This window comes from Gossypium hirsutum, chromosome A03 (genome assembly GCF_007990345.1).
Source record: "Gossypium hirsutum isolate 1008001.06 chromosome A03, Gossypium_hirsutum_v2.1, whole genome shotgun sequence".
Taxonomy (NCBI): domain Eukaryota; kingdom Viridiplantae; phylum Streptophyta; class Magnoliopsida; order Malvales; family Malvaceae; genus Gossypium; species Gossypium hirsutum.
In genome coordinates, this window is record NC_053426.1 from 20239884 (window position 1) to 20255634 (window position 15751).

At 35.0% G+C, this 15751-nt stretch overlaps 1 protein-coding gene across 1 annotated transcript; it reads left to right on the forward strand.

The window, feature by feature from the left end:
* Window positions 1-12116: 12116 nt before the first annotated feature.
* On the forward strand, window positions 12117-14839 carry LOC107887079 (ADP,ATP carrier protein ER-ANT1). Its single transcript, XM_016811212.2, is given in 4 exon segments — window positions 12117-12275; window positions 12278-12402; window positions 13548-13898; window positions 14171-14839. Coding segments are annotated over 4 exon segments (927 nt in total). The 5' UTR covers window positions 12117-12136; the 3' UTR covers window positions 14483-14839.
* The last annotated feature ends 912 nt before the right edge of the window (window positions 14840-15751 follow it).

Sequence of the window (15751 nt, forward strand, 5' to 3'; positions counted from 1 at the left end):
ATTTGACCAATTTTAAGTTCATGGACAAAATTAGGACATGGAAGGAATTTTTGGAAAGTTTAGTAGTAAGGGTATTTTGGTCATTTAGTTATTAAAATGAATTAAAAACAAAATTAAAAGCCAATTTTTGTCCATCTTCTTCATTAGGCCGAAATTTCAAGGGTTCTCCATAGCTAGGGTTTGTTTCAAGCTTCCAAGCTCCATAGTAAGTGATTCCAAGCCCCGTTTTTAATGATTTTTACGTTTTTGAGATCCCGGTAACTCGATAAAGCTTATGTTAGCAATAATTTAACCTAGGGTTTATATTTGGAAAAATACCCATAGGTGAAATTTGTGTATTTTGATGTTTTATGATAGAATATGAAGTTTTAAATTATGTTAGACAACTTGTACTACTCGATTTTAAGCAAAAACGAGTAAAAGGGCTTAATCGGTAAAAATACCTAATAGTCACAAGTACATGTTAGAGTGAGAATTTGATGTTGCCATAGAAGAGAAAAGTTATCAGCATGTTCTAAAACATAAGAATAAGGAATAAAGTTTAATCCCGAGCCTAGGGGAAAAAATGTAAATATGAAAAAGTTTAGGGGTAAAATTGTAATTTTTCCAAAATTTGAGTTAAGGATTAATTTGATAATGTGAGTATTAAATAAGCTAAATGTGTTATTTTAGATCAAGAAAGACGTGGAATCGACCTCAATCGAGGAAAAGAAAAGATTGTGGACTAGATTGCAAAATCCTTGTATTTTGGTACCAAGGTAAGTTCATGTGTAAATTATGTAGCATAATTGTTATTTTTAAGTTATTGATATTAATTATGTGTTATGCTGAATTTCATTATGAAATGTATGCTTTGTGGTTAATTTCAAATAATATGTAAATTATGTGAGCTACTTGTTAAATATAATTGTTACCGAGTATTGATTTCGGCATTCTACGGAAGACGGCAAGGATAAGTGTTCGAGAAAAATCCCGTTTGAACCTTAGGAATAGATTAGGATACAAGTGACATGTCACTAGGATGGTTGAGCATCCGAACTCGTTGAGTTGAGTCCGAGTTCATTTATGGATGCGAATGTCCGAACTCGTTGAGTTGAGTCTGAGTTCGTGAGATGTAACTAGGCATCCGAACTCGTTGAGTTGAGTCCGAGTTCACTTATGGATGCGAACGCCCGAGTTCATTGAGTTGAGTCCGAGTTCGCTTATGGGCGGGTTACATGATTGCTTGATTGAATATGTGGCACTTATATGCAAGTTATCCATGTATCCGAATTATATTCCGATGTGTTCAACGGGTAAAGTTCTACTCAATGGAGGAATATTCGAGATGTAAAGAGAAGTATTGGTGAGTGATGTTAAATGGATATTTTGGACAGGTATGTATTTAACCCTCGGGTTGAGTATTGATACAACCACTATAAGGTAATAAGATGATGAAAAATGATCAGAAATGTGATATGTGTTTTAGTGATGTATGCTAATGTTGATTGGTATAACTGTTTGTTATGTTACTTATTATTTGCATATGAACTTACTAAGCATTTATGCTTACTCCCTCCTTCTTACTCATTGTAGTTTTGGACAAGCCAGCTCAGGAGTCGAGATAGGTCGAAGGCTCAGTCACACTATCTGGAAGACTTTTGGTAAATGGCTTGTAAATTTAAGTATGGCATGTATAGCAATATATCTATTTTGTGTAAATGATCTTATGGTATGGTAATGGAATGGTTGAGGAAATGTTTGATAATGATAAATTATGAAAATGGTTAGTTTAGATTATGTTTGATGATAAGGAAAATTAATAAGATACTTAGTGTATAAAAACTCATCAAAAGGGATGAAATTTGCCATAAACAGGATACTGCAGCAACACTGACGCGAGTTCGAAAATTTACTAAAAATCATAGAAATTGAATTTGGTGATGGACTACATATCAAATTTAATCTTATTATGTCTAGTTTCACATAAAACAAATGAAACAGGTAAAGGAATTATATGTTAGAAGATATTTGAATTTTAGTGAAACAGGGTCATAGCAGTTTCTAAATCCCCTGCTCCAACTTTAGAAATTCACCATAAATTGTAAAGATGTAATTAGGTAGTTTATTTTATATTCTCAGAATTCTTATTGAGTCTAGTTTCAGAAGAAATAAACCTCATATTCATATGAATTTTTTACAGAGAGAAATGTGGTTCGAAGTAAACAGAGGTCAGACCAGTCAAGTCCTGAAATAGGGGTAACTTTAACTAATAAACTGTACTAAATGGCCCGACCAAAAATTCTATAAAAAATTAGTAGATAGGTATATTAGTCTAGATTTAGGGAAAATTTACGGATCTTTATTTCAAGTTTCGTAACTCGAGATATGATTTTTCTTTTGACTGTGATGCAAGTAGCTTAAAAGCTGCGAATGTAGAAATAAATAATCCAAAGTTCTAAATATGTTAAATTAAGCTTAGTAACACCTCATACTCGACTCCGACGACGGTCTCGGGCGTGGGGGCGTTACATTTAGTGGTATCAGAGCAGGTTTAGTCAGTTCTCGGACTACGTGTTGTATGTACGGATTTTGCTATACATGCCATATGTATAAATTGTGATAGTGTGACGACTTCTGACCTTTTTAGATGATTTTTTTTATATAGTAAATGGATCCCGATCCAGCTGTGGCGGATGAAGTAGAGAGTAATGCGCCAGCTCCGGCTGAAGGAGCAGTGCCGACTGAAAATCCACCTCCTATTGTTGGTCAGGGAGGAGGAGAAAGGGATCGAGAAGCCTTTCTCCAAATGATGAGTGCATGGTACACTGAGTTCGTTCGTACGAACCCAAATGTACGACCTCCCCCACCTCCCCCAATTCCTCAACCTGTACCCCCGATGCCTCAAGGTATGGATCTGATGAAATTTCACAGAACTCCAGTTGATAGAATTCGCAAGCAAGGGGCCGAAGAATTTAAAGCAAATATTGATGATGATGCCGAGAAAGCAGAGTTCTGGCTTGAGAATTCTATCCGGGTATTTGATGAATTATCTTGTACACCTAAAGAATGTTTTAAATGTGCTACATCTTTGTTGAGAGATCCAGCCTATAATTGGTGGAAGACTTTGATTTCAGTGGTACCGAAAGAGTGGGTAACCTGGGAATTTTTTCAAGAAGAGTTTCGGAAGAAATATATTAGTGAAAGATTTATTGATCAGAAGCGTAAAGAATTTCTTGAGCTGAAGCAAGGTAATATGACGGTTACAGAGTATGAAAGAGAGTTTGTTCGATTAAGTAAGTATGCCAGGGAATATGTTCCTACAGAAGCCAAGATGTGCCGACGATTTGAAGACGGGCTCAACGAAGACATTAAAGTATTTGTCGGGATCCTTGAACTAAAAGAAATGGTAGTATTGGTTGATCGAGCTTGTAAGGCCGAAGAATTACTTAAAGAAAAGAAAAAGGTAGAGGCTGAAACTAGAAATTGGAAGAAAAGACCGATGAGTAGTTCATTGTCACAGCAACCTGGAAAGTCCAGGAATATGAATCCTCGTTCCCAAGCTTCAGCTGGGCAATCATATGGGAATTATAGGAAGCAAAATGTGGGTCCTAAATCCCAGACTACTTCGGCAGCCAGTGTAGGGAACTCGAGATTTGTTAAACCTGAGTGCCAGCGGTGTGGTAGAAATCATTTTGGTCCGTGTAGAGCAAATGAATGTTTTCGATGTGGTTCTCCGGATCATTTTATTAGAGACTGCCCAAAGAGAGCTGAAAAAGAAAAATTTCAGAATACAAAAACAAGTGGGATGGATTCGAGAGGAAGATATCCAAGAAAAGCTGAGAGCGAAGCAAGTAGTAAGAATGTAACCAGGGATGCACCGGTTAGACCTGAAGGAAGGGCTCCGGCTAGAACTTATGCTATTAAAGCGCGTGAAGATGCTTCCTCACCTGATGTGATTACCGGTACATTTTCCCTCTATAATGTTAATGTTATTGCTTTGATTGATCCCGGTTCTACTTATTCATATGTGTGCATGAAATTGGTGTCTAGTATGAATATACCTATTGAGAATACAGAATTTATGATTAGAGTGTCAAATCCGTTAGGCAAATGTGTGACTGTTGATAAAGTATGTAAGAAATGTCCTTTAATGATTCGGGATCATTACTTTCCGGCCGACTTGATGTTGTTGCCGTTTGATGAATTTGATGTTATTTTGGGTATGGATTGGTTGACATTGCATGATGCTATAGTAAATTGCAAAGAAAAGGTTATAGAATTAAAGTGTGAAAATGGTGAAACTCTGCGGGTTGAATCAGATAAATCAGAGGCATTGCCTAGTGTGATTTCTTCAATGTCGGCTCAAAGATATCTGAGAAAGGGTTATGAAGCTTATTTGGCGTATGTAATTAATACAAAAGAAGTTGAAAAGAAAGTTGAATCAGTGCCGGTTGTGTGTGAATTTGCGGATGTATTTCCAGAAGAATTGCCGGGTTTGCCTCCAGTCAGGGAAGTAGAATTTGGTATTGATTTGATACCGGGAACAGCTCTGATCTCGATTGCTCCATATAGAATGGCACCAAAAGAGTTGAAAGAATTAAAGTCGCAGTTGCAAGAGTTGACTGATAAAGGCTTTGTGAGACCGAGTTTTTCACCTTGGGGTGCTCCCGTGTTATTTGTGAAAAAGAAGGATGGTTCTATGAGATTATGTGTTGATTATCGCCAGTTAAACAAGGTGACAATCAAAAACAAGTATCCGTTGCCAAGAATTGATGATTTGTTTGATCAGCTAAAAGGAGCGACATGGTTTTCAAAGATTGACTTGAGATCTGGGTATTACCAACTGCGGGTAAAGGAGTCGGATGTACCTAAAACTGCTTTTAGAACAAGGTATGGTCATTATGAATTTTTAGTTATGCCATTCGGGTTGACAAATGCTCCTGCTGTGTTTATGGATTTAATGAATTGCATATTTCGGCCATATTTGGACAAATTTGTTGTGGTGTTTATAGATGATATTTTAATTTATTCAAAAGATGATACAGAGCATGCTGAGCATTTGAGGATAGTTTTGCAAACTTTGAGAGATAAACAGCTGTATGATAAGTTTAGTAAAAGTGAATTTTGCCTACGGGAAGTTGGATTTTTGGGTCATATTGTTTCAGGTGATGGTATACGGGTTGATCCTAGTAAAATTTCAGCCATTGTTGATTGGAAACCACCGAAAAATGTAACTGAAGTTAGAAGTTTCTTGGGGCTAGCTGGGTATTATCGGCGGTTTGTAAATGGATTTTCTATAATTGCGGCTCCTATGACTAGACTACTCCGAAAGGATGTTAAATTTGAATGGACGGAAGAATGTCAACAGAGTTTCGAAGAATTGAAAAAGTTATTAACTGAAGCACCAGTGTTGATACAACCCGAATCAGGTAAAGAATTTGTGGTGTATAGTGATGCTTCTCTAAATGGTTTGGGATGTGTGCTCATGCAAGAAGGAAAAGTGGTGGCATATGCTTCGAGGCAATTAAAACCCCATGAGAGGAATTATCCTACTCACGATTTGGAATTGGCTGCGGTGGTGTTTGCTTTGAAAATTTGGCGACATTATTTGTATGGTGAAAAGTGCCGGGTATATACCGATCATAAAAGTCTTAAGTACTTGATGTCACAAAAAGACTTGAATTTGAGACAACGAAGATGGTTGGAGCTGTTGAAAGATTACGAGCTTGTTATTGATTATCATCCGGGAAAAGCGAATGTGGTTGCTGATGCTTTGAGCAGAAAGTTGTTGTTTTCTTTGAGAGTTATGAACACTCAGTTGAAAGTGTCAGATGATGGTTCGATTCTAGCAGAGCTAAGAGTAAAACCGAAGTTTTTACAAGAGATTTCTGAAGCTCAGAAAGATGATCAAGATTTGCAAGCCAAGAGAAAGTAGTATGAAGTTGATACAAAGTCAGATTTCAAAATTGGTTCTGATGGGTGTTTAATGTTTAAAAATCAGAATTTGTGTACCGAAGAATGAGGAACTGATTCAAAAGATCCTATAGGAAGCACATAGTGGTTATTTCTCGATTCATCCGGGTAGTACGAAAATGTATAATGACTTGAAGAAAATGTATTGGTGGAATGGAATGAAAAGAGATATATCAGAGTTTGTGTCCAAATGCTTAATCTGTCAACAGGTGAAAGCTGAACACCAAGTTCCTTCGGGATTACTTCAGCCTATTATGGTTCCTGAATGGAAATGGGATCGGATTACTATGGATTTTGTTTCAGGATTGCCATTGACTCCAGGAAAGAAAGATGCCATCTGGGCAATAGTTGACAGATTAACTAAGTCGGCTCATTTTATCCCGGTACATACGGATTATTCTCTTAACAAGTTGGCTGAACTGTATATTAGAGAAATTGTTAGATTACACGGAATACCATTGTCGATTATTTCAGATAGAGATCCAAGGTTTACCTCGCGGTTTTGGCAAAAGTTGCAAGACGCGTTAGGTACGAAGTTAAATTTCAGTACTGCTTTTCATCCACAAACTGATGGACAATCAGAGAGAGTAATTCAGATTCTTGAAGACATGCTCAGATGTTGTGTATTGGAATTTCAAGGAAGTTGGGAAAGATATTTGTCGTTGGTAGAATTTGCTTACAACAATAGCTATCAGACGAGCTTGAAAATGGCACCTTATGAAGCATTGTATGGTCGCAAGTGTCGAACGCCTTTGTATTGGACTGAACTCAAGGAAAATCAGATTTATGGAGTTGATTTAATAAAAGAAACTGAAGAAAAAGTGAAGATAATTCGAGATTGTTTGAAAGCTGCTTCAGATAGACAGAAATCTTATGCAGACCTAAAGCGAAAGGACATTGAGTTTCAAGTTGGTGATAAGGTATTTTTGAAAGTGTCTCCATGGAAGAAAGTCCTTAGATTTGGACGAAAGGGCAAGTTAAGTCCGCATTTTATTGGACCGTATGAAATAATTGAAAAAGTTAGACTGGTAGCATATCGGCTAGCATTACCACCTGAATTAGAGAAGATTCATGATGTGTTCCACGTATCTATGTTACATCGGTATCGTTCGGATCCTTCACATATAATTTCACCGACAGAAATTGAACTGCGACCCTATATGACTTATGAAGAAGAACCGATTAAGATTTTAGCTCGAGAAGTCAAACAACTAAGAAATAAAAGTGTTGCGCTTGTGAAAGTGTTGTGGCAAAAGCATGGGGTAGAAGAAGCTACATGGGAATCCGAAGAAACTATGAGAAACCAATATCCACACCTATTTACCGGTAAGATTTTCGAGGACGAAAATCCTTAAAAGGGGGGAGAGTTGTAATATCCTGAATTAGGGCTTAATCAGAATAGTGGTTTCGTGACCACAAATCCGAGATAGAAATAATTATTTTGTAATTATTTTGATGATTATGATATGATTACATGATTGTGTGAAAATTTCGTGATGAAATTCTATGCCTAAAGTGCTTAAATTGAAAGTAGGGACTAAATCGAATAAGTTGTAAAACTTGCATTCTAGAAGTTTTTAGTATGAAATTGTTTTGGAATATTAATGAGGAGGTCTTAAATATCAATTTGACCAATTTTAAGTTCATGGACAAAATTAGGATATGGAAGGAATTTTTGGAAAGTTTAGTAGTAAGGGTATTTTGGTCATTTAGTTATTAAAATGAATTAAAAACAAAATTAAAAGCCAATTTTTGTCCATCTTCTTCATTAGGCCGAAATTTCAAGGGTTCTCCATAGCTAGGGTTTGTTTCAAGCTTCCAAGCTCCATAGTAAGTGATTCCAAGCCCCGTTTTTAATGATTTTTACGTTTTTGAGATCCCGGTAACTCGATAAAGCTTATGTTAGCAATAATTTAACCTAGGGTTTATATTTGGAAAAATACCCATAGGTGAAATTTGTGTATTTTGATGTTTTATGATAGAATATGAAGTTTTAAATTATGTTAGACAACTTGTACTACTCGATTTTAAGCAAAAACGAGTAAAAGGGCTTAATCGGTAAAAATACCTAATAGTCACAAGTACATGTTAGAGTGAGAATTTGATGTTGCCATAGAAGAGAAAAGTTATCAGCATGTTCTAAAACATAAGAATAAGGAATAAAGTTTAATCCCGAGCCTAGGGGAAAAAATGTAAATATGAAAAAGTTTAGGGGTAAAATTGTAATTTTTCCAAAATTTGAGTTAAGGATTAATTTGATAATGTGAGTATTAAATAAGCTAAATGTGTTATTTTAGATCAAGAAAGACGTGGAATCGACCTCAATCGAGGAAAAGAAAAGATTGTGGACTAGATTGCAAAATCCTTGTATTTTGGTACCAAGGTAAGTTCATGTGTAAATTATGTAGCATAATTGTTATTTTTAAGTTATTGATATTAATTATGTGTTATGCTGAATTTCATTATGAAATGTATGCTTTGTGGTTAATTTCAAATAATATGTAAATTATGTGAGCTACTTGTTAAATATAATTGTTACCGAGTATTATTTTCGGCATTCTACGGAAGACGGCAAGGATAAGAGTTCGAGAAAAATCCCGTTTGAACCTTAGGAATAGATTAGGATACAAGTGACATGTCACTAGGATGGTTGAGCATCCGAACTCGTTGAGTTGAGTCCGAGTTCATTTATGGATGCGAATGTCCGAACTCGTTGAGTTGAGTCCGAGTTCACTTATGGATGCGAACGCCCGAGTTCGTTGAGTTGAGTCTGAGTTCGCTTATGGGCGGGTTACATGATTGCTTGATTGAATATGTGGCACTTATATGCAAGTTATCCATGTATCCGAATTATATTCCGATGTGTTCAACGGGTGAAGTTCTACTCAATGGAGGAATATTCGAGATGTAAAGAGAAGTATTGGTGAGTGATGTGAAATGGATATTTTGGACAGGTATGTATTTAACCCTCGGGTTGAGTATTGATACAACCACTATAAGGTAATAAGATGATGAAAAATGATCAGAAATGTGATATGTGTTTTAGTGATGTATGCTAATGTTGATTGGTATAACTGTTTGTTATGTTACTTATTATTTGCATATGAACTTACTAAGCATTTATGCTTACTCCCTCCTTCTTACTCATTGTAGTTTTGGACAAGCCAGCTCAGGAGTCGGGATAGGTCGAAGGCTCAGTCACACTATCCGGAAGACTTTTGGTAAATGGCTTGTAAATTTAAGTATGGCATGTATAGCAATATATCTATTTTGTGTAAATGATCTTATGGTATGGTAATGGAATGGTTGAGGAAATGTTTGATAATGATAAATTATGAAAATGGTTAGTTTAGATTATGTTTGATGATAAGGAAAATTAATAAGATACTTAGTGTATAAAAACTCATCAAAAGGGATGAAATTTGCCATAAACAGGATACTGCAGCAACACTGACGCGAGTTTGAAAATTTACTAAAAATCATAGAAATTGAATTTGGTGATGGACTACATATCAAATTTAATCTTATTATGTCTAGTTTCACATGAAACAAATGAAACAGGTAAAGGAATTATATGTTAGAAGATATTTGAATTTTAGTGAAACAGGGTCATAGCAGTTTCTGAATCCCCTGTTCCAACTTTAGAAATTCACCATAAATTGTAAAGATATAATTAGGTAGTGTATTTTATATTCTCAGAATCAGGAGAAATAAACCTCATATTCATATGAATTTTTTACAGAGAGAAATGTGGTTCGTAGTAAACAGAGGTCAGACCAGTCAAGTCCTGAAATAGGGGTAAATTTAACTAATAAACTGTACTGAATGGCCCAACCAAAAATTCTATAAAAAAATTAGTAGATAGGTATATGAGTCTAGATTCAGGGAAAATTTACGGATCTTGATTTCGAGTTTCGTAACTCGAGATATGATTTTTCTTTTGACTGTGATGCAAGTAGCTTAAAAGCTGCAAATGTAGAAATAAATAATCCAAAGTTCTAAATATGTTAAATTAAGCTTAGTAACACCTCATACTCAACTCCGACGACGGTCTCGGGCGTGGGGCGTTACATTTAGTGGTTTAACTCAATTATACATGGCATGTAAATGGGAGTGTCTAATAGTTGTAATGGAAAGTTGTTTTGTGGCATTGTTGATTTTTGAACAGTTATGGTAAACTATGGATGTGATGAATTTCCATGCTCATAGGCTTAGTATTTTGTTGTGCAAATGTGGATGGTTAATCATAATAGGTCATGCACATATGAACTATCTTGTGATATGAAATGGTTTGGAAAGATTTACGTGCATTTGTTGTGAATTGGTGCCAAATGTGACATATTGGTTTTGTGAATTTATTAGGTGATTATTAGTTATGTTTTGGCATGGAATTTGCATGTTTTGAGTAAGTTTATGTTTGCTAAAATGAAATTTAGAGGTCACGTTTAATAGTTGGTTTTGAAACAAGCACCAAATGACTTATTTTTGTTCTACACGAGCTCATGGCACGGCCATGTGATCACTGGTAGGAAAGTGTTTTTGGAACCACACGATTCTTGATTGTCACACGGGCTAACCAAACAGCCGTATGAGTACTATAAAAATGGTAAAATTCATCCATACGGTCTCAGTTTGTTATACGGCCTTGTGACTTTTGAAATTAAAATTTGGACGTTTTCACCACATGACTTCAAAGAGTTGTATGGTTTTAAGCCCCTATTTTACATAATTGCCTTTCTTTTTTGAAAAAGTTTCTAATTGGTCCTTGTTTGATCCCGGGTCAACTTTAAAGCTTTCGTAAGCTCGTATAAGACTCGAAAGAGGTTTTAAATTGTACCAAATGATTACTATGACTTAATTTTGGTTTGAGTTTATTCTTAAACATTTGTATTTGTAATTTTTTGTGTTATAACATTTCGTAGCTCAAGTTTGGCAACTGGATCGAGTGAAGGGTGTTACATATGTAGACTTATTGTGAAAGCAACCAAGAGACAAGAGCACAATCTTGTTGAACATACATAGCATGTACTTCATTTTGGACCTGACTTCTTTCACTATTGAACATTGTTTGTTGGAATCATCATAAAGCCATCAAGAAATTACTTAAGCCTAATATTCACCCTTTTATATGTGAAAGGATGATGAAACTTTATGGTAGTACGTGAATCTAATACTGCATCTAAAGTATCAATTGGATGTGAGATTGAAGGCAACGTAGCAATTTCTTAAGAACCACTGCCTTCTTGATCTATAGGTAAGAACCACGATTCGATATATGTTGAATTGGAGTTACCTTAAGAATTTACCAACAAAACTATTCAATGAAAATAAGAAAGAAAAAGAATTGGGTTTGGAGAAGAAGAAACAACAATGAAGGCTTTAGTTAGAAAGCCTAGAGAGAGAGGGAGTTTTTTTTCATTTAAGAACCAATGCTCAACTGTCCAAAGAAACAACGAGTTACAACATTGAAGCAACGAATAATAACCTTCAACAACCTAATGCTATAGTTAACAAAGTAACAAAAAATAACTTCAATAACCAATTTGCAACTCACAGCTATTAATAAACAGGGTTCAATGATAAAGAACTCTAAAACCTTTAAAGTAAGTTTAAGTCTTATAAATTTAAATAAAAATTTCTCTTAATGAATTTGCTACCAAAACGGGTTCAACTTGATTCGATTTCAAACTTAGCTGGAACCATGTGGTCCGAACATCAGGTCTCACTCCAAAAAAACCTAACCCTAAGCATACTAGCCTAAGGACTTATTTGCAAATTGTAATAAATGTTACGTAAGCCATCGCGATTTCCCATTTTATTTCCATTAATTTAATATATTACAACAACCGGTGCCAGCCTCTCAAATTCTGTGAACTCCAAAGGAATCCTAAAGGAATCTGTGTCTTCGTTTCTCAGCTTCCTTCCCTTCCTCCCCTCGCTCTGGTAATTCCCCTTTCAATCCCTCTCTTTCCTCACGTTTTCCTTTTCTCTATTAATTCCATTCTTTTGAATTTCCATACTCCCATTCATATTACTCTGTTTTACTCTTCTTCTTTTTTATGGTTAATTAATCTCGGTATTTCCCTTTTTCCTGGTTAGTTGATTTGTTCAATGGAAATTTATGGGTTTTCTTTCTGGGTTTATTGTATTGGCATTTGTAGAAAGATAGCCAAGAGAAAAGATGGAAATGGGTAAGAATAAATCTGAGAAATTCTCAATGGATTTTGTGATGGCTGGAATGGCTGCTATAATGTCAAAGAGCGCAGCAGCCCCCATTGAAAGAGTGAAGCTATTGTTGCAAAATCAAGGGGAGATGATAAAAGGGGAAGCCTTCAGAAACCTTATAATGGTGTTGGTGATTGCTTTAAAAGGGTTTTGAAGGATGAAGGTCTTTTCTCTTTCTGGAGGGGTAACCAAGCCAATGTCATCAGATATTTTCCTACTCAGGTTGAAACTTATGATTTTCTATTTTGCCTATTGTTCACACTAGGAAACTTATAAAGAAATTGTTCTGTTTCTCATTGCTGGATTTTATGCTTCCATTTTATTTGTCCTTAATTTTGATCATGTACTTGAATAATATTGTTGAAGAACTAGGTAATGCCTGAATTTGACAGATTAGGGTATTTAAATGACATGGTATTTCTTTTTTAATTGATGGAGTCGTTTATGAACAATTGCAAGAATCAGTGTTAAAAACTACTTTATGAGCTTTGGTTGATTTGTGCTTGCTGCTTCAGATTAATCTGTACAACTACTGAAAGATGCCAATATAGAATCATCAATGTATGGATAATCATTATGCTGTTCTATTTAAAAGTTCCACTAATTGAGTGGTGTTGTGTCATGAGTTTTAGGTTTTCCTATGCTTTAATCTTCTATGACTATGGCAATCGTTTGTTTGTGGGAAAGGTACTATATGCTATTCATAGATGAATTGCCTTTGGGATCTATCCCTGTAATGCATGTTCCATGAAGTTCTAAGGACAAAAAACTTAATGTTGGCATGTTGTAGTTGGTATGTACCTGGTTAGTATTAGTGATTAGACATCACAACTGGTGAATTTTATTGATTAAGATCTTCCTGATGTACCTACACCAACTACTCGATTTTCTTGTCTTTGGCATTTTGAGACAAACTGAGGTTAAAGGAAAACCTCTTTACCTGCTAAGGTATGAAGGTTGCTGACAGAAGAACTTCTCCTTCAGTTATTACAGAGAGACTTTATCTTCATTTTCATATTAGTTTGAGATATAGACAGGAACTAAATGGAAGAAAGAAAACGGGTTAACTTTTTAGTAGAGAAGTTTTAGTTTCCTCAACCTAAGAAATAGTAAATCAAACTTGGGTAATTTGAACATGGCTCCTTTTTATCTTCCTTACCAATCCTTAGCTATATGGTAGCTTTGGGGCTTACTGTTTATGGAACAAGTTAAGCTTTTGTCCCAGATTTTATATATCTGTACTGGGATGTTTTGAAATCTTTTGCTGCTAGCATGAAACATCTTTATTTACTTATTTTTACATTTTACCTTTGCAAGTATTTGTCCTGCCTAATTTTGTTACTTAACAGATGTTCGATTATCCATAGGCTTTCAACTTTGCATTTAAAGGTTACTTCAAAAGCATTTTTGGGCGCTCGAAAGAGAAGGATGGTTATGTGATGTGGTTTGCTGGAAATGTGGCTTCAGGGAGTGCTGCTGGAGCAACCACATCCTTGTTTTTGTATCATTTGGATTATGCGCGTACTAGACTTGGTACTGATAGTCAACGCCAGTTCAAAGGGCTACTAGATGTATACCGTGAAACTTTATCAACTGATGGCGTTGTGGGCCTATATCGAGGATTTGGGGCTTCAATCATGGGGATTACTTTGTACCGTGGCTTGTACTTTGGGATCTATGACACGATGAAGCCTATACTTTTAGTGGGGCCTCTTGAGGTGAGCATCCAATCCTCTCTTGTAGAACTGTATTCTCACAACTGCTCCTATTTAGCTTTGTAGATGGTAACTGTTTATGTTAGATGATTGGATGCACAATTATGAACTATGATCTCAAATCTTCTTAATATGCATCTTGGTGCCTCGGGGCGTAGGATATAGTTATTAGTTGTTGCTGTTTGCAATTTAACCAGTCATGATCATATAATAAATACTCCTAATTGCTGACTACATAAAATTACTTTGTATCATATCTTTTTTGTTCGTTGCAGGGGAATTTCTTTGCTAGCTTCTTCCTGGGTTGGAGTATCACCACAGTTTCCGGGGTCTGTGCCTATCCCTTCGACACGGTTCGACGCCGAATGATGTTAACCTCTGGACAATCGAAGAAGTATCGCAGTGCTATCCATGCTTTTCGTGAGATTGTTCATTTCGAGGGGTTTTCAGCACTATTCCGAGGAGTTACTGCTAATATGCTTCTTGGTGTAGCAGGAGCCGGGGTACTCGCAGGCTATGATCAGCTGCATCGAGTGGCTCATCGACAAGGTTATATGTTCGAGTCATATCAAGGTGCACTAAAGTGAAAAAGCCATTGTCTCAAATGTACATACAAGTGTAGCTTTTCATACTGAGATGAAAAAAGAAAAGGAGCATGGGGAAGAAGTGGGATAGAAAGGGCCCCGTGTGTGTTTTTATGTATACATTTGTACAGTTAATTAACTTTCAATGATTAATTTGTGATGTAATTGCAGATAACAAAGTTTTAGCAATAAACCTATGTTATTGACATTTCCCATGTAATGTGGAATTTCCTTTTTTTTCTTTTTTTATTTTTTTGAATTTATTTGACATCTAAGTCGTGGCATATATTGTATTGGTTGCTTTGGGCTTGTGGTTGTAAAGCAAACAATCTTCAATTTAGTGATCTTCAGTATAGTCCACTCATCAATTCAAATTATTTGTTATCTCTTCTTTTCAACAAATTTGTTGTTGTTTTTAAATTAAAAAAGAAAGATATTTTAACAAAGTTTTCACAAACTGTGGTCAATGATTTAGTTTTGACAAGTATTTTATTGGTTTCGTCCACACTATAAATTAAATTTTAGATTTTGAGAAAATATTATTTTTTAAAAATTAATTAATTATATTTATGGAAATGTGTTAGCTAAATTTTTTTTAATGGACAATGTGCTATACTCTTGGTGTGCTAAATATAGTTCAAGTGGTATCATATTGTGGGATACTCTTTCCATCATCTTTTAGAATTCTTGAGGGAGGTGGGAGATAAATTCCCAATATAGGGACAATATTTATTGGGGGGGGGCGGGGGGGGTTGAGGGGTTGCTTGATGAAAAATATTTTAAAAATTTTTCTCGAATGAGTAAACTTCTCAAGGTTAAAATATATCATAAATCTCTTTACTCTTCAAAAATTTAAAATTTAGTTTCTATACTTTTTTTTTATTTTTAGGAACTTAGTTATCTATTTTACAGAGTTTAAAATTTAAGTCCAATAACTAATATTGTTAATTTTTTTTGTTAAATAATAATGTCTTTAATAATGTTAATAATTAAACTTAAATTTTAAAATTTAAAAAATAAAAGACCGAATTCATGAAAATAAAAATATAGATGTTAAATTTTAAAATTTTAAAAATATAGTATATTTTGATATATTTTAATCTAGTTAAAAATACTTTTAATATTTATCTTTAAAAAAACTTTAATATTTATTAAATAATCCAAACTTATCCTCCTAGGTCTTTAAATGATTTACAACCCCTTAGTTATGTTCTAGAATATTCCAATAAACTTTTCAAGCAACATTTGGAATGTGAATTGAAAGGATTTATG